This window comes from Amphiprion ocellaris, chromosome 3, assembly GCF_022539595.1.
Source record: "Amphiprion ocellaris isolate individual 3 ecotype Okinawa chromosome 3, ASM2253959v1, whole genome shotgun sequence".
NCBI classification, from domain to species: Eukaryota; Metazoa; Chordata; class Actinopteri; family Pomacentridae; genus Amphiprion; species Amphiprion ocellaris.
The window spans coordinates 11,687,648-11,709,109 of record NC_072768.1 but is presented as its reverse complement, the minus strand read 5'-3'; the positions used below and the strand labels follow the sequence as shown (position 1 = coordinate 11,709,109).

The 21,462-nt window shown below is 41.8% G+C and overlaps 1 protein-coding gene across 4 annotated transcripts in view; it reads left to right on the top strand.

Annotated features, from left to right (window-relative positions):
* tln2b (talin 2b) overlaps positions 1-21,462 on the top strand; it is an 87,283-nt gene that overhangs the window by 44,176 nt on the left and 21,645 nt on the right. For 3 of the 4 annotated variants that reach the window (XM_055009221.1, XM_055009219.1, XM_055009220.1), the window contains 29 exons: positions 2,436-2,591; positions 3,341-3,442; positions 3,538-3,614; positions 4,873-5,056; positions 5,562-5,675; positions 6,064-6,172; positions 6,832-7,040; positions 7,278-7,376; positions 8,056-8,223; positions 8,587-8,881; positions 10,284-10,450; positions 11,211-11,339; positions 13,113-13,226; positions 13,403-13,516; positions 13,618-13,752; positions 13,944-14,072; positions 14,189-14,291; positions 15,225-15,433; positions 15,865-15,984; positions 16,124-16,321; positions 16,833-16,972; positions 17,497-17,590; positions 18,057-18,146; positions 18,264-18,386; positions 19,017-19,160; positions 19,357-19,542; positions 19,670-19,810; positions 20,518-20,699; positions 21,302-21,434. In XM_055009221.1, the coding sequence (XP_054865196.1) occupies positions 2,436-2,591; positions 3,341-3,442; positions 3,538-3,614; positions 4,873-5,056; positions 5,562-5,675; positions 6,064-6,172; positions 6,832-7,040; positions 7,278-7,376; positions 8,056-8,223; positions 8,587-8,881; positions 10,284-10,450; positions 11,211-11,339; positions 13,113-13,226; positions 13,403-13,516; positions 13,618-13,752; positions 13,944-14,072; positions 14,189-14,291; positions 15,225-15,433; positions 15,865-15,984; positions 16,124-16,321; positions 16,833-16,972; positions 17,497-17,590; positions 18,057-18,146; positions 18,264-18,386; positions 19,017-19,160; positions 19,357-19,542; positions 19,670-19,810; positions 20,518-20,699; positions 21,302-21,434 (4,164 nt within the window). The remainder of the gene's footprint in view (positions 1-2,435; positions 2,592-3,340; positions 3,443-3,537; positions 3,615-4,872; positions 5,057-5,561; positions 5,676-6,063; positions 6,173-6,831; positions 7,041-7,277; positions 7,377-8,055; positions 8,224-8,586; positions 8,882-10,283; positions 10,451-11,210; positions 11,340-13,112; positions 13,227-13,402; positions 13,517-13,617; positions 13,753-13,943; positions 14,073-14,188; positions 14,292-15,224; positions 15,434-15,864; positions 15,985-16,123; positions 16,322-16,832; positions 16,973-17,496; positions 17,591-18,056; positions 18,147-18,263; positions 18,387-19,016; positions 19,161-19,356; positions 19,543-19,669; positions 19,811-20,517; positions 20,700-21,301; positions 21,435-21,462) is intronic. The other variant, XM_023280591.2, reaches the window with a different exon arrangement.

Below are 21,462 nucleotides of genomic sequence, written 5' to 3'. Positions count from 1 at the left end.
CAAAAAATTATTTCTGATTTCTTGCGGGCCTAAAAAATGAAGCCAATGCCAAAGTGCTAAAACTTGCAGTTCTTCAAATGGCTACTTGAGGCAGGCTCCAAAAGTGAGTCAGTCCCAGTGGACCCCCATGTTAAAATGCCCAACTTTGCAGCAGAGATAAACGTGTTTGCAGCCTGGTACAAAAACTATCTTGGTCTCTATAGCTAATATTCCTATTCATGACAATTTTGTAATGCTGACCATTTATGTAAGTCACCCATTTAAATTGTATTAAGGTATAATGATATGAATAATTATTCATATCGAGTGAAAGACAGGTGTGGTCAGATCCACTCATACTCCACCTCTTTGCTCAATTTTGGATTAGCTGGAAGTTAGGAGGAGTCAGGCACTGCAAAATGGTGACAGCTGGAGCAACATTGAGCTTCTGCTGTTCAAGAAACATATAAAGGAGGACTGTCTATCTTTACATACGGTCTATGTTTCTACCTCTAAAGGACGCTTACAACTTTGATCTTGCATTATTTGTGTGCAGTGAGGAATCTTTATACTTTCTGGAGGTGCGCCTGTTTGGTTTTACCTCCAAATACACTGATAGCTAATCTGGCTAAATGTTTGGCTTGTTTCCAAGTGTGACATTCTGACAGTTCATGTTTCTTTCCTCATTTAATTATGTTGCTGCCATGTTGCAGCATTTGCAGATCCCAGTAGTTAATTTGCACTAGATTATCAGCACAATTGATACAAATGTGGGCTAAAGATACAGAAATCAAACCAGAATTTCCCTGTAATAATGACTAACTATTGTCAATGTAATGATTCATCTGGTTATGACAAACAGGCATATGATGCTACTGTAAAAATGAGCGGCAGCTGTGATTAGAAAGTCGCTCTGACACTCTCTGTCATGTCAAACAGGTATGAAAGCTTGTTGAAAACACCAAAAGCCCCATTATCACAACAAATCAGAATCTTCAGAGTGGAAGCTTGTTCGCTCGCCGTTCAGCAGCACACTCAGTGCTGTAAAATACTTGTGACAATAGCAATTCTGTTCTGTTCTGGTTTGGCAAACACAAAAGTGGAATGGAAGTGCAGCGTGTGAATGGGATGAAGTTGCACCACTAGGTATTGTAAAAGCTCTCTGACAGCAGCCCATTTGGCTACGAACTTGCAGGAAAGAGGGAAAGAAGAGGAAGAGTGCAGTTGTCTGCTGGGGTCTTAATGGACGATAAATGGAATGTTTGGCCCTGTAGTTAAAGGACACTGCAGGGTTCAAATTATCTTTGTGTGCAAGTGTGCATATGAGAAAATGCGTGTGCATCTACATGTACGAGCACTGTCTGTGTTCAATGAGGAGATATAGTGATGGGGATTTCAAGACTCTGTTAAATAATTCACTCCAGCTGCACTCTGCTCTTGATGCTTGCAAAAGCAAAAGCCCAGACCTGGCTTTGTTGAAGCATTTATTGTAACCTTCCATTTTTCATCTGTCAGTCTTTAATCACTGCAGGTTTTAGGTTGGCAAGCCTTCTGTCGCTGTGAACACAACAGAAATGGAAATACTGTACAATGGAAGTACATAACCCTGTTCAGTTATGTGTTTGCTGCAGTCATGCATGCAGGTGTGTACATGAACAATACCCACTTTACGGTTGCATTGTCTTGCACAAGCAGATTTTCTGCTACAGTAATCAAGGTTAAACAACTAAAAATAATATAAGACCTCGGCTCTGCACTTCAGATTAGAAAATCACACATCCTGCTTGAATACAGTTTTGGTAATTGTGACATCCAAGTAATGTAGCCTAAAACAATGGAGCTTTTTAAAAACCCTTAGCACAAAGATATCATGAACACTAATATAATGTTATCTGTCCTTGCGTGAAAGCACAGAACCTAAAAGCTGTTTAACTCATTGGCTTTTGTTCAATTCTTAGATTTCTCCATTTTGACCAAATGAGACAAAAAAAAACCTTGGAGACTTTAAATATATGGATTTTTAACTCCTCATCTCTACACACTGCTAATTTTTGTTTTGTCCTTCACAACCCCTGGAGGGGAGCCAAGTGTAGGCTTGGTGTCTGAAGTGAGCTGTAATAGATTTTCAGTGGGCAGAGAGTGGAGGGCAGTGGAGCTGGTCAGGCACAGATCTGGTGGAAGTACCATGCTGCTGTGCTGACAGTGACTAAAGCCTGTGGAGACCCTGTTCAATAAAGCAGCAGTTAAACAAGGTTGAACTCTGCTGGGTCAGTTCGCAGCTGCCCTCCTCCTCCTCCTCCTTCTCCATTCGGGCCTCCAAGCCACAGACACAGCATGCGTATTACAGCAGCACCAGCAGAATGGCACAGTGATTTTGCATTCGCGCCTTGAATGAATCATCTGTGTAGGTGTTTAGCACCAACATAAATGTTGTCTGATGTTTTCCTATCTGACAGGAAAAGATGAAGGGTAAAAATAAACTGGTCCCGCGGCTGCTCGGGATAACCAAAGAGTCAGTGATGCGAGTGGATGAGAAGACGAAGGATGTGGTGCAGGAATGGCCTCTGACAACAGTCAAGAGATGGGCAGCCTCCCCCAAGAGCTTCACCTTGGTACTGCGTGACCCTTTGTATCCAGCCCTCACCACAACTTATACACTACTAGTTCTATTCATGCATTTGTGTACACAGTGTATTGTACATAACTCTGCACCACGTATTCACTCCCCAATTTATATTTTCCAATACAAACAGCATCCAAAAAATTGTTGAGACCTCAGACTGCAATATTGAATGTTTTCATTGTGCTAGCCAGCTATTTCATCGGAGTTAACAATAGGTTCCTGGGGGAGAATGTGCAGAATTTGGACGTATTATTTATCTGAAAGCCTTTTTCATTTTCTTTACCAGCTGTTGGCTGTTTTCTTCCCGTACTGAAAGAGGGTACTCCATTTAAAGATTAATATATTATGCAAATTTTAAAATGTACTCTGAGGTATATTTCCCAACATTGATTTTAAACAAAAAAATACTCACCCGTGTGTTTCTGTTGCATGCTTTGAAGTGAGCAGTTTTCACATTCATTACATCTCATTTTTAATCAGATCTTTGGAGAGAAAGGATGCTACCCAGAAACACAGTCAGTTTTTCATTTCATTAACAGTAGAAATGATGAAGGTGCTGCCAAGTTTCTTCAGGTCGTCACCCCGAGCGAGGCTTTTTTTTTTTTTCATTTGTGCACAAATTGCAAGGCTATTACTATGAATAGAATATTTTACAGCATTGGGTAGATGTTAAGATACAGTGACTTGAGGGACACTGCTTTTCCTGAACCTCTGCTATCTCTAATGCATTGTGTATAGGATTTTGGAGAGTACCAGGAAAGTTACTACTCTGTCCAGACTACAGAAGGAGAGCAGATATCTCAACTTATTGCTGGATACATTGACATCATTCTGAAAAAGGCAAGCAATTTTACGTAAAGCTCACTGAATTAACAAGACAAGCATCCCGTCCTCTGTACATTTAACCTACAATGTTCACTGTGATGCCTCTACAGAAACAGAGTAAGGATCGCTTTGGTCTTGAGGGAGATGAGGAATCCACTATGCTGGAGGAATCGGTTTCACCGAAGAAGTGAGTAGTGTTTGTATATTATCTCCTGTAGTAAAAAGCTGACCATTCTGATTCAGTGAACACAGTCTCGTTATTCTTCATGAATTCAAAACCTCACTGTTTAATTGTGCATGTAATTACATTTCTGCCTGCCCAGCATAGTACTCCCCAAGAGAGGTAATGTTTGAATTAAACACAAAAACAGCACTTGTAATTTTAAACTACAGCTAACACTGTTCTGGCTATTTCAGAATGCAATTTCTTAAAGTGTTTCCTTGGGTGTTTTTTTTTTTTTTTTTTTTTTTTTTATAAAAATGGCCTCTGGGTAAAGTCACTGAATTATAATCTTATTTTGCAAATGAAAGCTGCATCATTTGAAAGTTAAGATATCACACAGGTTAAGATATCAGCTAATTTGAAGCTGTAATTTTTTTATTCCCAACTGGGTGCTGTCTCTCCTGATTTTCTCTTGTAGCTTAGTGACTAGTGGAAATTAAGGTAAAGCTGATGGACCAGGGTTCTATCACACAGGGTTGGAAATTTGTTGTCACTGGAAAACCACATGGCTCTTAGTGAAACCGCTCTCTGGCAGACTGGGGCATCATATTCTTGCTGCTTATGGGCCAATTGACTCATGTTGTGGTTCTCAGTACAAAAGCATAATTGCTGCCTCTCAAAACAAGCCATAATTAACCATTGGAGTCAGGAGCATCTGTTGAGTTGGGCATGAAAACACATTTTTCTGTACAATATTTCTTCTGACAATGCCTGCTCGCTGTGGGAACAGTTGTTGGTCCGTGATAATTGTTTTAATTACAATTTAGTCATTTTTTTATTTTTTATTCATCTAAATTAGTGACAGTTATGATATCAATCTGGAGCAATCAGGATTTAAAGATCCAGTCAAATAATAGTTTGAAAGAAAAGAGTCAACTCTGTAACACCTCCATATGTCAGTTTTGAGTGTATCTAGAAGAACAGAGCATCATTTAAACTGAAATGGAAGTCAAAGAAAATCAGATGAAATAAATGCATTGTTCACCAGCCCTGAATAAAAATGTTAAGGCAGTGTTTCATGTAGTTTGACCTTGATTTTTCCACTACACACATGCTTTTATTTCAGTCCTGCTTTCCATATAGCTAGAACACCATAGTATAAATCTACATACATTATGTATGTTGAATATAACGTTCACACGCAGTGAAACAACTTCACAAACATACGTTGTTTTGTTGTGAAAGTCATCACTGACTTCTATTTCTTTTTCTTCTGCATAAGATCCACAATTTTGCAGCAGCAGTTTAATCGGGTAGGTCGTGTGGAGCACGGCTCAGTAGCCCTTCCGGGTATAATTCGGTCTGGGTCTACTGGGGGCCCCGACACCTTCAATATGGGCACTATGCCTTCAGCCCAGCAGCAAATCACCACAGGCCAGATGCACAGAGGACACATGCCTCCACTGGTGAGTCTGAGTATTTTCACACCCTGAAAGATAAATGTCATATTCCCTCCTGCCTCACTGTATTTGGATTTTTGATTGTTACAGTAATTGAATTTGTAGCATCCACCTCTGGGTCAATCGCTGCAATTTGCAAACCATGTTTGTCAACCAAATAAATACGAACGTGAATGAATGAGAGAAAGATGTAGCACGTTGGCTCCATCCTGCTTTCTTTTGAAATGTCACAACATGATGTTCAGGTGTGTTATACTCGCTTCTTTAATGTAAATCTGATCCACCGGGTTTGAAATATTACTTGTGGTCTCTGCTGTCAGAAATTAACCACATCTCACTGATAATGAGATAGAGAATGAAGGTTCCTCACACTAAAAGCCCATCTGTCTCCTGCAGTTTATAGATATTTGAATGCAAGTCTGAGTTTCACAGTTGTGTTTTTAATTAATTTTGTTTAGTCATTTGTACACTGAGTGTCTGTTATCTGTTTGTCTGTTGCTGTTGTTGTCAGAGTCTGGCCCAGCAGGCCCTGATGGGGACCATCAACAGCAGTATGCAGGCTGTGCAGCAGGCTCAGGCTGACCTGGGACATGTAGATAATCTGCCTCCACTGGGCCACGACTTAGTGAGTCACACTACACTAGCTACTACACAGTTTTGAAAAAAAAGAGACTTATGCATAGACCCACCACATTCCCACAATCACAGCAACCCAATGAGTTCTACTTTTTGAACGCTTCCTTCAGCTTGCTGATGTTACAACCTCTGGATTTGCAAAGTAAAGATGGCTTAAAGAGAATCAAGCATTCCAATCACATCAAAGTCCATCATATTTCTCAGATATAATTAGGATGTAGAACTGACGGCACATGTGGAGGTTGTATTTAATGCTTGAGCATTTCCAAAGCCATAGGTGTTGTATTGCCTCAGTCCTTTAATCCCCTGAGTTGATATGAGCTGAAAATCATGCACTGTGATGAATGCCAATAACTCTCATTCTCCTCCACCAAAAGGCATCCAGGGTTTGGGTTCAGAACAAAGTGGATGAATCCAAACATGAAATCCACTCTCAGGTCGATGCCATTACCGCTGGAACAGCATCTGTGGTCAATCTCACTGCAGGTGAGTGCCCAGGAGAAAGCTAAATAGCTAAAGGATGACACACGCTATCATTTCGAGTTTTCATTGGTTTCTGCAGCTCAGTTATGTTTTATGAAATCTGTGCTTGACAGAAAACAACCTATGCATATGAAATAGCCCAAATATTGTTTTCCTATACATTATTTTAACTCCAAGATATGAATCAATAAATGTTTCCTATGCCAGTGTTAAGCATTCACTGATGTTGACAGCAAAGCATGCTCCAGTTCTCCTTGTTACATACTTATAAATATTACTACTGATAAATAAATCTTGAACTTGTCCTGAAGCTCAGCTTACTGCCAGCGTCTGTCTCTGCTCCCTATGTTGATTGGCACAGTGCCAATCAAGTTCCAGCCAGGTTTTAATCTTACCTTGCCATCTGTTTTGTTGCACATACCCTCACTCTACTATGGAGGACAAAGTTTTTCATCTTCATGGCCACTTGCTCCTTCAGCGTGCTTGTCTCTGCGGAACCATTTCAAATAGCCTCCAATTATGACACTGACACTGATGTTTGTGTTACAGCATATGACATGCAGCTGCCCCGTGGCTCAGCTAAATCAATGTGGCAGCAGCATAGCAAATTAAGATGCACAGCAAAGATGTGGTTTGTTATGCTGGCTCTCTGTCCTCTGCAGGTGAGCCCACAGAAACGGACTACACAGCAGTGGGCTGCGCCATTACCACCATCTCCTCCAACCTCACGGAAATGTCTAAGGGTGTCAAGCTGCTCGCGGCATTAATGGACGATGAGGTGGGCAGTGGACACAAGCTCATGGGTGCTGCCAGGATGCTGGCAGGAGCTGTGTCAGATCTGCTCAGATCTGTTGAGCCTGCAGCCGCTGAGGTGAGGCACCTACTGATTGTTGTGCTGATTTGGACCTCAACTGTAATCGCTGTAGTCGCGAATGCGCATACAGTGTTGGACTGTATGCTTTTTATCAGTGTCCCAGTGAAGATATATTACAGAAGGTTTTTTGGGGATGATTTTTGACCCTAAAGACTGTTTTAGAGAATTCGTGAGGGCCTCAGTGAAAACAGGCCAGGCCTGTGTAATGAATGTGGTGATGTCATCCTCATGCAGCCCAGACAGACGGTGCTGACTGCAGCCGGAAGCATTGGACAGGCCAGCGGGGACCTGCTCCGTCACATGGGGGAGGGCGAGACTGATGAGAAGTTCCAGGTTGGACGCCACCCACTCACTGTTCCTATGACACTGCCGGCCAAACAGGAAGACACATACATATTCTCAGGCCCCTTTTAAAAATGTCAGTACGCACTTATGTAATCAGCTTAGGCTTTATTATTAGATCGTGACTTTATGTGGATTTGAAACGTGGTGACAGAATGAGAGTTTCAGTTGTAAAATGACGATTCAGTGTCCCAGATCTCCATTAATACAAACTTATCAGTATCCTGCACTATCTGCCGCATTGATTCTTTTACACAGAAATTAATTTACCTGCCACATACACCTCAGCTTAGATGCCTCCTTCCAGCTGTGATACCACTGTCTTTAGTGTTAATGCCCAGAGAAGAGGACTCATAAATCATCTACAATCTTGGTTTCATTGACCTTGAGCCAGAATTCTTCTGCTACATCCAGACAATGTCATTTGTAATCCAATTGCTATACTTAACATAGATGTAATTTATTATTTGCATGCTGTGACCCATATTCACTCTTTGCCTTGTGCTTTTTGCTGTTACACTCCGGTTGTTCCTTGTGCGCTAGTAGAGTAGTAATCACATTATATCAACTGAACAAAACGGGTTACAAACATTTACTTTCCTTGTCCCCCCAGTCACATGTGCACAGCTGTGCAGTGTTTCAGTGAAGGACATTGATTAATATGTTGCAGGACACTCTGATGAATCTGGCCAAAGCAGTGGCCAATGCAGCTGCTATGTTAGTCCTGAAGGCCAAGAACGTGGCCCAGGTGGCCGAGGACACCATATTGCAGAACCGGGTGATCGCAGCTGCCACTCAGTGTGCCCTGTCCACCTCACAGCTGGTAGCCTGCACCAAGGTACTGAACTAAAACTTGTTCATCTCAGCAGCCAAGTAGGTAAAGGACATACCAACCGATAGGAAATAATCCAAACCGAATATAGGCCTCTGGTTGCTTTAGCTTTGTTCGAGTTTACTTTGGAAATAAGAAATGTTGAACTTTCTTTAGTTCAAAAAACAGGTCTTTGTGTCACACCTTGAATGGAAGAAGATATTTCTTATGATCAGTAATATGTTTAATATGATGATAGTTTTATTTTAAAAAACTTCACATGTTGTGCTTGGTTAGCTGAAACAAGAATCACCGTAGAAGCTCTCCGTATATACAATATATGATCTTAAATATTGCCTGAGTTTCTGCCGATGTCTATGTGTGGCACAGGTGGTGAGCCCGACCATCAGCTCCCCAGTGTGTCAGGAGCAGCTTGTTGAGGCCGGGAAGCTGGTGGACCGTTCTGTGGAAACCTGTGTCAAAGCTTGCCGCTCGGCCAGTGACGACGGCGAGCTGCTCAAGCAAGTTGGGGCAGCAGCTGGTGTGGTGAGCCAGGCTCTCAGCGACCTACTGCAACATGTCCGCCACTACGCGAGCTGCGGAGAGCCCATCGGACGCTACGACCAGGCAACAGACACAATTATGAACGTGACTGAAAACATTTTTACTTCCATGGGCGATGCTGGTGAGTACTGATGGCAATCCATCATTCTTTAGTACATTCCTGTTTTCACTTCTCTTGTTCTAGTGTGTTTTGGCTGCAACAGGAGGCCTTTAAGACAATGTCTGCATCTGTGTTTGTGTTAAGTGTTCTTTAGAAAAGTTTAGACTATTTGTTATGGTTTGAACTATGAGTCTGAAGACTTTTAAACCCCGTCAATTTTCAAGAGGTTGTAGAAAACATGTCATCCAAAACCACTACAGAGTTCTCAATCTGGCCTCAATCAGCATCAGGGAGACTTTGAAATTTAACGGGAAACACATGACCTATGCATTTTTGGAAGAACCAACGTTTTTCCTCCATAAATCAAAATAGAAAAAAAAAAATCTGTAGCAATAGATCAGCATTGAATAACAACAGTTTATTCTATAGAGAGTACTGGTTGATTCCCAAGGCCATAGGATGTAGGTTGTAAAGCACCTAGATATCTTCCATTGTCTTTTCTGGCTGAGTTATTTCCAGCTGGAAGTGGGTGTTTGGGAAACACAACTTTTTGTAGCAGGTGTGTGGGGAGATGTTACATATATCCCGAAGACTTTCATTTACGTGAAAGAGGATGACTCACTAGAAACATTCAGCTAAAAGAGGACATGAAGGTGAAAATAATGCCTTGACTCTGCAAGACTAGGACATTTCTAACTGATGCACTAGGGTTGAATGTCATGATAAATTAATAGACCATTTACCAGCCATCAGCAGTGCTCTTATCCCTTTAATATCTCTGCTTGTATTAGTATTCATCATCTTACAATTTTGCACATTTTCAGAAGAGACTGCTTTGAGTCATGTACAGGATCACACATCAATTAGACAATTCAATTTTTAGCTATTTAATTAACTTTTATAACCAAGAATAGACATGCCCATTGGTTATTTCATCTCAACCATCTCATTTGAGCATCCATAAAATTTAAGATTTCACAATGTATGTGAAGGTTAAATGGTGCTATATAGGTGCAAACCATATATAGTATCAATATTAAAGACATGCTATTGGAAGTTAATGTGTAACATTGCGTTAGGGCGCAGACAGACAATTCTCCATCATCTGACACATATTTGTGTTGGTGTTTCCTTGAGAATGCTTTTGCCCCAAGAAACATGTCCTTGATTCTGATAAGTTAAACGGATGATGACAACTCTAAAATCTAAGCATCACTTTCAAAAAATCCTCCCTGTCAAAATGGATACAGATCTGCAACACTCCTCATTGAAAAACAAAAATGGACAAAATCGCAAAACCAGCTTTGTAGAACAGCCTGGGTTTCATGGATTTACCTTGTGCTGCTGTCGAGATCATTTTGTTGTTTGTGTGGGGTTTCTGGCTTTATGTACTTATGTGTTGTTCGCCTGTTTGTCTGAACAGGAGAGATGGTGCGTCAGGCCAGGGTGTTAGCCCAAGCCACGTCTGACTTGGTTAATGCTATGAGATCAGATGCCGAAGCAGAAGTTGATGTTGACAACTCCAAGAAGCTGCTCGCTGCAGCTAAACTCCTGGCTGATGCCACGGCTCGGATGGTGGAGGCTGCTAAGGTGAGACAGTGACAGGTTTGCTCTCACAGTTTAATGCAATAGAAACTGCTGTTTACTTCAATGTAGTGAGAAAACGAAAATGTATTCTGTTATAATTACTGTGCTTTAGTGAAGTTTGATTAATAGTTTACTCTGGTTTAATACAGAAGAGACATTTATCATCAGTTTAACCTCATTATATGCAATTATGTTGATCCAGCTGTTGATTTTATTTTAATTTTCTATCCACAGTATCACTGCAGTGGTGCTCTTGTATGTGTACTTTCATGCTGAATACAAAGTTAAAAGTACTGAACTGAATTTCTGTTCTTTGATAGAAAATAAGTCTTAGTCTAACTGCATGCACGAGATACCGACATCATTTTACATCCAAAATAAAAGGGTGCAGCATCAGTGGCTCTTAATAAGCCCCTGGCACCCTTGTGCAGGATATTATCGCTGTGAAATACCCAGGCAAGCGCTGCTTATGGCTCGTTAGATGTTTTTGATCTGTGACACATTAATCACCACATCACTGCCATTATCAAAGAGGAAGTGAGGATCTGGGACTGATGGTTTCCTTGGAAACTGTCAGAAAGCAGCCAGAGCTAAATGCCTCTTTGCATCTATTTTACAATGTGTATAACCAGAGTTGTTAAAGTTTTATTGCTGTGATCCGATAGCTATTGTTATATGTACTGTATACATAGTGTGTGTGTGTGTGCCTGTGTTTGTTTGCATCTGTACATATCTGCATGAATGTGTGTTTATATGCCCTCAGGGAGCGGCCGCCTACCCAGAGAATGAAGACCAGCAGCAGAGGCTCAGAGAGGCAGCCGAGGGGCTACGTGTTGCCACTAATGCTGCAGCTCAGAACGCAATAAAGAAAAAACTGGTCAACAGGCTGGAGGTGAGTCAAAGAAGTCAATGTGTTTTCTTCTTTGTGTTGTTTGACCTTGATCAAAACACAGCTCTTCTTTTCACGTCTCCTCAGCGGCGGCAAAGATGTCACACAAACATCCCTTTCCCTCATTTTGTTTCCCTTTAGTATAAAGCCACTATAAACACAGCAGAAATAAAGGAAACACATGCCAGAATGAAAAAAATAAAATGCTTCAAGAGTCATTTGTACAAATAACGGCCCATTTATTATATTTGTCTGCTATTTCTCTTTCCCTCAGCAGAGTTATATATCCCATTAGTGCTGTGAATGAGCTATCTGAGTGTAAAGATCTGTGTTTAGCCCTTGGTATCAGTTTGCCCCTAATGACTATCCCCTCTCTGCTCTGCAGCACCCAATGTTCAATTTCCCAGGGACATAAACTATGCGTTACTCAGGGCTGGGATCAGCCTGCTATCAGACATGCATCTCAGTCAGCCTTCTTGCATCAGATGGTCACAGTGATGGTGCTAATGTTCGCCTCTATCAAGGCAGCATGTAAGCCAGCGACGACCAGTGTTTTCAATCTCCAAGTGTGCATGTAACAATTATCACAGACACATTTAGGCCTGTTAGAACCTTCATTTTACCTGTTGGGTTATTCAGCTGCTGTAGATGTACATATCAATTTATTTAGATGTAAAGAAAATATTTTGTGTAGAATATTACACTATTAAAAATATATACATCACATGATGGTTACAGTATACATACAAAATACTGCCTGAAGTAAATTCTACATGTAGTTCATTCTTTTTTATGCCTCTGCACCGGCAACAGCTGTGACTAGAAGCTTTTTATTCATTTATTTTTGGTGGATTATCAGTCAGTATGTCTATCGATCCGTCCCATTATGTTAAACACAATATTTTAGGATTACTTCGAACTTGGCACAAATGTTCACTTGGACTCACTGATAAACTGATCACATTTTGATGGTCAGAGGTCACTGTGATGAGTCATAAAACATGTTTTTGGCCCAAACTGAAGAATTCATACAGTAACCATAGCAAAAATGTCACACAACTGTCTAATATAGTGAAGTTATTAAAAGTTTCATTGCAAAAGCTCAAAGGTAAACTTCACTGAGAAATTACAGTGTTCTGCAAAACACTTTTCTGGTCGTCATTTAAATGTTATAATCACCATATCAGAAAGGGAGATTGTGATCATATTTCACATTTGGTCGGATACTGATTTGGTGATGTTAATCGTAGGTATAAGCCTATTAAATTACTTCAAAGTCTTCACTGCATATATTACTGTATATGAGGACAGACATGGATGTAAACTACAACTTCTCTCATTGTTGGAGGCATACAAACGTTAGGCAGTGACTCCAGTTTCTTTGTTTAATGATATCATGTTTTCTTTTCAACCTCGCCTCCTCATCCTCTCAACAAAGAATGTGGTCTGTTGTTTTCAATCTTGTCATTACTTCAAAGCTAGTCTATGAATTAATGTGAGCTAAGCAGTATATTTTTATCTTTAGTTTTGGCAACACAGCAAGGCGAAGGCAGTTTTGATCAACTTATGAGATACAGATTGAGCAATGCAGTCCAAGCCACTCACCTCGTCTTACAAAACATTTTGGTTGTGACCCCTCTTACTCTGATTAGAACTCTGGCTGAGTACAGAACACGACAGCATAATACTGCACAGAGCAAATGTGAATTCTCCTCTTAGCCAAGCACCACTTTCTTACTTGAGACTAAATTGCCTCCATTTGTATCTTCTGAACAGATAGCTGCAAAGCAGGCAGCGGCTGCTGCTACTCAGACGATCGCAGCTGCCCAAAATGCCGCTGCTTCCAACAAAAACACTGTTTCACATCAACAGTTAGTACACAGCTGCAAGGTATGATCATGCACTCTTTCTCATGTGCTCTTTTGTACTACCACTGTACTGTTGTGTTAAAAGGAACTGTCAAAATGTACTGGGAAACTAAGTCCTGAACACGTTATTACAGAATGGCTTTTCTGTTTCAGTCATGATGATGTACAATATGGAGAATGCATGATGTTTCATTTCAGGCTGTAGCAGACAGTATTCCTCAGTTGGTGCAGGGGATGAGGAGCAGCCAGGCCCAGCCAGAGGAGTTGGGCCCTCAGCTCGCCCTCATCATGGCCAGCCAGAGCTTCTTACAGGTTAATATTTCATCATTACACAGTCAGCGACTATCTAAACTCTCCTTCACAACATACATGCAAAAACTGTTTATAAACTTCTTGCTGTCTAAATGTCTCAGCCTGGAAGTAAGATGGTGGCATCAGCGAAGTCAGCAGTTCCGACAGTGGCTGACCAGGCTGCTGCTATGCAACTGGGCCAGTGTGCCAAGAATTTGGCTACCTGCCTGGCGGAGCTCAGGACCGCCACCCAGAAGGTAGCTATGCCCAACACTGTTATAGATGGCAGCACTGATGTCACTGATGCAGAAAATTTGTAGCTAGCTTGCACTTATGTGAGTCCAGTTCTTTGATCTTATCCAGAGATACTAGACGCAAATAACATTGCATCCTTTTTGCTCTACAAATTGGAGTTTGGGTAACTGTAATGCCTCTGTATTATTTGTAGGCCCACGAAGCCTGTGGTCCTCTGGAGATTGACTCAGCTCTCAAAACTGTCCAGACCCTCAAGAGTGAGCTTCAGGATGCCAAGATGTCTGTCATTGATGGTCAACTCAAACCTCTTCCAGGGGAAACGGTCAGTACATAGCAACATCTAGGGTGAAGCTTCTCTGAAACCTTATACTGTAGATATCCTGCTGTAGAGAAACCATGAATCAAGTGTTTATTTATGTGCTCTGTTGCACCACACAGCTGGAAAAGTGTGCTCAGGATTTGGGAAGTACATCGAAGGCTGTGGGCTCCTCCATGGCCCAGCTGCTTACATGTGCTGCACAGGGAAATGAGCATTATACAGGTAGTGTATTATATACACAGAGCTGGTCTAAGGAGCTTAAGCCATTTAGTTAAATAATTTACTTCTGTTTCTCTTATTAGATTAGTAACAAAGCTGCAGTAGATAGATACTGAATAATAAATGTAAATGGATTGCTGACTGTAATTTTTATTTAAAAAATAATTTCTCTTAACTGCGCCAAGTGAGAGTCTGAGGATAAAGCAAGCAAAGTTTTTTGGGGTTTTTTTGCGCTATTGCTGATGCCTTAAACCAAGCCCTTGGAATCCAGAATGGCTTGGCTGCTTTGCCGTCAATTCTACCTCAAATGAGGATCTCAGTAGAGGAGAGATGAAGACAGATAGAGAATAACGTTTCTAACAATGAGTGCTCCCAGGCAATACTTCATGCTGTGGCCCAGGGTGCTGCTCGCTACTCATTAATCTCTTTTTTTCACTGGATTTAACATTCCATCAGCAAATGGCTCCACTCTGCTGGTTAATGCAATTTGATGCAATTTGCTGCTTTTTTTTTCTCCACTCTGTGTATAAGAAGTTAAGGGCACCTCCCACGTGAGGCCGTATTTATTATATTAACTCATTTATTTAAACAATGAGGGAATTTTGGTATCGTAGTTTGGTCACAGTGTGGTGCTGCTAGCCCCTGCCAGTTTCCATTTCTACAGAAACAATGTCACTCGCTCTCACTACTTAACAATGCTCAACAAAAGAGACTCTGAACCTCGTATTTCAGTTTTATCTGTGTAGTTTTGCACCAGTGTAACATCTATTATTACTACATTAGAGCTCTGTGATGCATGAGGCGGTCTTCACTTTTTTCTATTATATTAGGGACGCTGTTTGTATATTTATTTGATTTACTTAGGGCATTCTCTCAATTTTTGTCTCTGTGATCACATTTTTTACTATCCCTTTAAATCTGGCTGGTTGTTCACAGGTGTTGCTGCTAGAGAAACAGCCCAGGCTTTAAGGACATTAGCTCAAGCAGCTAGAGGTGTGGCAGCCAGCACCAAGGAGCCTCAGGCTGCAGCTGCCATGCTGGACTCCGCCCAGTGTGTGATGGAAGGCTCAGCCATGCTGATCCACGAAGCCCATCAGGCCTTGGTTCATCCAGGAGATGCTGAGAGTCAGCAAAGACTGGCACAGGTAGTGCAGGTCCCCCTACTATATACCCCAGAGGTAGTGGTATTTGTGCAGTGATCACATTGTTCTTCTCAGGCCCTTCTCTTCCTCCTCTACTGATTTGTAAACATTTCTTTTTTTTTCCATAGCAATCATCCCCTCTAAGCGTTGCTATTTTCTCTCTTCTGTGTCTCTCTCGCCTGGTATTCCTCTCTCAGGAGTGCCGGAGTAAAACTGTTCATTCTCCTGCAGCCCTTCAGGGGATAAGCATATTGTTTGGCATATATCTGTGACAGCAGCATAAATTAGTGACACGGATTATTGTGCACCACTGTGAGCTCAATTTGCATTTGAGATGTTTTTCCCCATATAGCTTTGCTCTGGGGCTTTGTTGTGTAGCACATTGTTAGAATGACTAATGGCAGTCCATTGACAGATGTTGTGCTGTGTTTCAGGTGGCCAAAGCAGTGTCACACTCCCTGAATAATTGTGTGAATTGCCTGCCAGGCCAGAAGGATGTTGACATGGCCCTGAGGAGCATCGGAGAGGCCAGCAAGAAGCTGCTAGTAGACTTTGTGAGTCCTGCTCAAGCTTTTTCTCAGGGATTTCTTGCCATTTTATGTTTGCTTTACACAAAGCATTTGTGTCATACATTCAAATATCAACCCTTAAGTGGAAAGGATGTTTCCATTTGATTGTGTGTTGCCTTTGAAGTTGCCTCCCTGCAGTAAGACATTCCAGGAGGCCCAGACTGATCTGAACCACACAGCAGCTGAACTCAACCACTCTGCAGGCGAGGTCGTCCACTCCTCTCGCGGTACAAGCAGCCAGCTGGCTGCGGCCTCCGGAAAGTTTAGCCAAGACTTTGATGAGTTCCTGGATGCCGGCATTGAGATGGCAGGACACACCCAAGTAGGTTTTATGATCACACAACCCCTCCATGCTCCATTGAAACAGTTCAGTGCTAATCTACTGCCACCAATATTTTACACATGAAGTGGAGCCTTCAGACCTTTGATGGACAACAAGGCTGAAATGCAGAGTGCATCTTTGTGTCACTTTGGTAACTAAGCTGTTTAAGTCATTTGTTAATTGGACCTTTTCAGCGCGTGCACTAACGCAGTCAGATGTAATGAGTTCCTGTAATGTTCTTGTTCTGGTTATTTTGCTCATTAATTTGGATGAGATGGTAAGGGATTGAAGTTGATGTAGCATGACACCCAAGCTTTAATCAGGCTTAAACAGGCCTGCTGAGTGAGAGAAGAGGATATTAGCTGGTAGAGACACTTAAAATAATTTTTTTAGAATACAATCTTTTGACAGCTGTTGCTAATGCTGCCAATACTGTATAATACTACATTTAACGCAGCTCTATATCCACTTGAAAAATCACCTGTTTTGTTCCTTTTCCTTGCATTTGCAGAGCAAGGATGACCAGATCCAAGTCATTGGTAATCTGAAGAACATCTCTATGGCATCCAGTAAGCTGCTACTGGCTGCCAAGTCTCTGTCTGTGGATCCAGGTGCAGCGAATGCGAAGAGTCTTCTAGCTGTGGCAGCAAGGTGCGATAAAATGTTGTTGATATGTATCAGACATTCTCTGCGGTTGTTTTTGATGAATATTAAACTATATTTGCTAGTGAGTAGAAGCATTCTGTGCTAAATATGAATTCTGGTCCAGATTTGGACCTGTAGAAAGTCATGATAAAACATCTTCCTGCTGCATCTGTATTCCGCTCCTACGGTGCGTCTGTTCGGCATTGCTAGAGGGACTACGTATCCTCCCCTTAGTGGAGAGAAGCCAAGCAGCTGGTCCCGCAGGGCTTTAGGCCTGACTGACTTTTCTCTGTCTAATTAGGAAGATGGAAGCCTTGGCTAGAGCCTGTCTGTGCTCAGCAAGGCTGAACACAAACTCAAGGCAATCTCGGCACTCCTGTGCGCTGTGTTATCCAATCGCAGTGAGAAGCCAGCACTGCCATGCTTGAATAGTGAAGCTAAAAGCATCTGTGAGTGAGGCCAGCCTGTGCGTGCATGCAGAGGACACATGTGAGAGCTAAAGAGACTGTGTGGCTGCCTGTGTGTTTCAGGGCGGTGACAGAGAGTATTAACCAGCTGATAACACTCTGTACCCAGCAAGCAGCGGGACAAAAGGAGTGTGACAACGCCTTGCGGGAGTTGGAGGTAGCCCTTCTCACATACACTGTGCCACACACAGGCCTATTCTCTTAAGGCCTGTTTCTTGTACATGCCTGTAATATGTGTTTTTTTCATCTAGCTTTTTTTCTCTCCCCTGCTTTCCATCTGTTTTGCATTTGATTTCTCCCATGGAGCCACTCTGTCAATTTAGAACAACAGTAGCTGCATTAGCGACACTGATTGAACAAGAGCACATTGCATTCTGAAGCCCACATTCAATTGTACTATACTATTATACAATACTCATACGTAAGTGAAAACGACAACATTGCTGTTCATTTTAAAAGCCTTGATTATCATGATTTATTGGGCAGCATATTTCAATCAACATGATTTGTATATACAGGGTTTGCTTTTTCAGATGTGAATTAGTGGCTGATAAATGTGCAAAGGTATCTTAGCAGAAATGTTCAATGGTGTGTTCATTGTAGTTATTACCATCTCTGCACAGGCTGTCAGAGGCCTTTTAGATAACACCAATGAACCTGTCAACGAGCTCTCCTACTTTGACTGCATCGAGAGCGTCATGGAGAACTCAAAGGTACAGGCCTTCAAAATAAATGCATGTACTATATACTTTAACTGTCAGAGACACTTAACGTAGCAGGCAGCTGAAGATCTAATTTGTGCACAATTTCTCCATTTCTGCGTGCCTCAGGTCCTCGGAGAGTCGATGGCAGGCATTTCTCAACACTGTAAGACAGGTGATGTGGTCGCCTTTGGGGAGAGTGTGGGTTTGGCGTCCAAGGCTCTATGTGGGCTAACGGAGGCTGGAGGACAGGTGGGATCTCAGCATTGTACTAACACATCCTGACTTACCCTCCTTGCTTCTGCTCTCATGTCAGATTTCTGCTCTTTTGCACTTTTCTTTTTTGTTTCCTCTCTACTTTATTATATGCTCAATATTAATCACATAACATTTCATTTAGGAAATCAAATTGTTAATCTTTTTTAAGCTTGATGTAGCCCTCTAAATGAATCACGGAAAGATATTTAAGCATCTTGACAAAGTGGAACCCACTTATAAATGGCATTTAGACACATTTCATTGGAAACCATGACAGCAATGTGGGGTGAGCCCGGTTTCATTGGAGGTTTTACGGACTCCCACCCTCAAAGCTGTAAAACAATATCCTCAGCTCCATGTGAGATTCAGTCAAGTTTCCTAGAAAAAGGGCACGCTCTGACAGATCTTTTGTTCACTCTCCGGAAGTTCCATTGTTATGCACTGTATATGCAATTTGAATCTGAAGGTTTCTGTTCATTACCAAACATATGTGTGTATTTTAGAGAATGTGGACTACACTGTGGGGGGGTTCTTAGCTTGTGTGCGACAACAAATGTGATCTTGGTAGAAGATAGCAAATAAGGCTACATTAGTAAAAGTCTGTTTTTGTTTTCTATCACGCAGGCCTCTTATCTTGTAGGCGTTTCTGATCCCAATAGTCAGTCAGGCCACGAGGGACTGGTGGATCCCATTCAGTTTGCACGAGCCCATCAAGCTATACAGATGGCTTGTCAGAACTTAGTGGACCCAGCCAGCAGTCCCTCACAGGTAAGAACACAACCTACAGAACATTACACGACTATTCCCTGACACGTGACTCGTAACTTTAAGTGTTCACTTTAATGTTTGCAAAGAAAAGAACTTCCCTAAATGTTGGAAGGAATTTCTGCTGCACACCTCACTAGAGTGGCTCAGTTTTTTACTCTTTCTCGTTATTGATGTTTTTTGTTTGTTTGTTCATAAGGTCTTGTCTGCAGCAACAATTGTAGCCAAGCACACCTCAGCTCTCTGTAACGCCTGCCGTCTGGCTTCTTCTAAAACCTCCAACCCTGTGGCAAGGAGACAGTTTGTCCAGTCAGCCAAAGAGGTGGCCAACACTACAGCCAACCTCGTCAAAACCATCAAGGTCAACTCCCCAAGTGATCAAAACGTTGAGTGTAAATTTGTTACAGAATCTTTTTCGTCAAGTGAGAAGCTGCAGATGTGTGTATCAATCCGTCGCTTACAAAAATATGGGCAAAATGGTCAAATATTCATATGGCGTTGTCTTCTTTCAGGCATTAGACGGGGATTTTTCTGAGGAGAACAGAAACAGGTGCCGTGTTGCTACAACTCCGCTCCTTGAGGCTGTAGAAAACCTGTCAACCTTTGCCAACAACCCCGAGTTTGCAAGCATCCCTGCTCAGATCAGCAATGAGGTGTTTATCCATTTTTGTTTGTAATTCACCGTTGAGAATGTTCTTGTTCATTCCTGCTAACGATTTAACTGAATGAAAATGAGTGAAAATCTTTTGTGAGATCGTCAGTTCTCTGAAACATCCAATTTGTAAATGTTTCTCCTCATCCTACACGGATCTTGAAATTGTTCTTCAGAAAGATTAAATGAATGTGCCGGTGACTTGTGCACTCAAGTCACTTGAAACAGCCTCTTACATAAGCCAACACAAAACGGTTTGTACAGTGAACAGGGGGACAACTGGATTGAGGTTCAGTTTTCCCTCCTCTTTTGATGTCAAGAAAAAGCTCGAGAAGAAAGATGGATTTTTAGTTTTCAATCTTGAGCAGAACACTTCTCCCACAGTCCTCTAAAAGCTTTATGGCTGTAATCTGTTGGAGGGCACTGTTTAACGGCACTTTCTCTCAGCACAGCTGCTCTAATCTTCAGCTTGTTAATCTAATTGTCAAGGGAGGTTTTGGCTCGTATCATAAAGACTGAAGATGTTTCTTCCTGTGTCTGTGTAAAGCTGCCTTTCTAATCTCATCCCTCCCTTTGATTGCACCTTTGATCTCTCCAAGGTAGTCAAGGAATATTAACAACTCTGTCAGACCAATGTGGATGACTCTTCGCTGTTGAGCTGTTACCTGGGCTGTTGTTTCACCTACACTAATCCTTTCATTTCCACAGGGCTCAGCAGCACAGGAGCCCATTGTGCGTTCAGCCCGCTCCATGCTCGATAGCTCCACGTACCTTTTAGAAACCGCCCGCTCGCTGGTCCTCAACCCCAAAGATCCCCCGACATGGTCCATCCTCGCCGGCCACTCCAGGACGGTTTCTGACTCCATCAAGAGTCTCATCACCTCCATTAGGTTGGTATTAATCCCACCCACAGCAACATCTGTCTCTTCAGGCTTATCCAGAATCAATGTTCATAAAGATATGCTAACAGTTGGAGGAAAAAAACAGTTTCTGAAACCGGAGGGCTTATTCTGTGATATCTGTTCAGCTAAGCAGCAAATTGCCACATTACGTTATAGCTGCTGAGATCCCCACTGCTTTGTAATAGATTAGTGAACACTATAGAGCAGTGATGAGATGATGCGTCTTGCTACGGCGGATCTGAAACACATTTCACCGTGTGGTGCCCCACCCATTCCATCTTCATCATTATCCTCCATTCACATGCACATACTACACCATTCTCACAGCAACTAAGACTTAGAAAGACTGCATTTGATTTAAGCCTGGCTGACAGTATTTTTTAAAGTTTTATTATAACTCTCAATATAAAGCAAAAATAAAAATAAATTTTCCAAAATATTGCACTGTTCCTTAATAATTAAATTAAATATGGATGTTTCATTTTATACCAAAGTTTTTTGCTTCATTTATTTTATCAACCTTTTTAACAACCTTGTTTTGCACAGCAATGTAGAGTTGTATTTATATTTTTCTACATTTCTTGTGACAGGGACAAGGCACCAGGACAGAGGGAGTGTGATTACTCCATTGATAACATCAATAAGTGTATCCGGGACATTGAGCAAGCTTCCCTCGCTGCAGTTGGACAGACCCTGCCCTGCAGAGATGATATCTCCATGGAAGTGAGTTCAAGTATCCCATCAGCTCTAT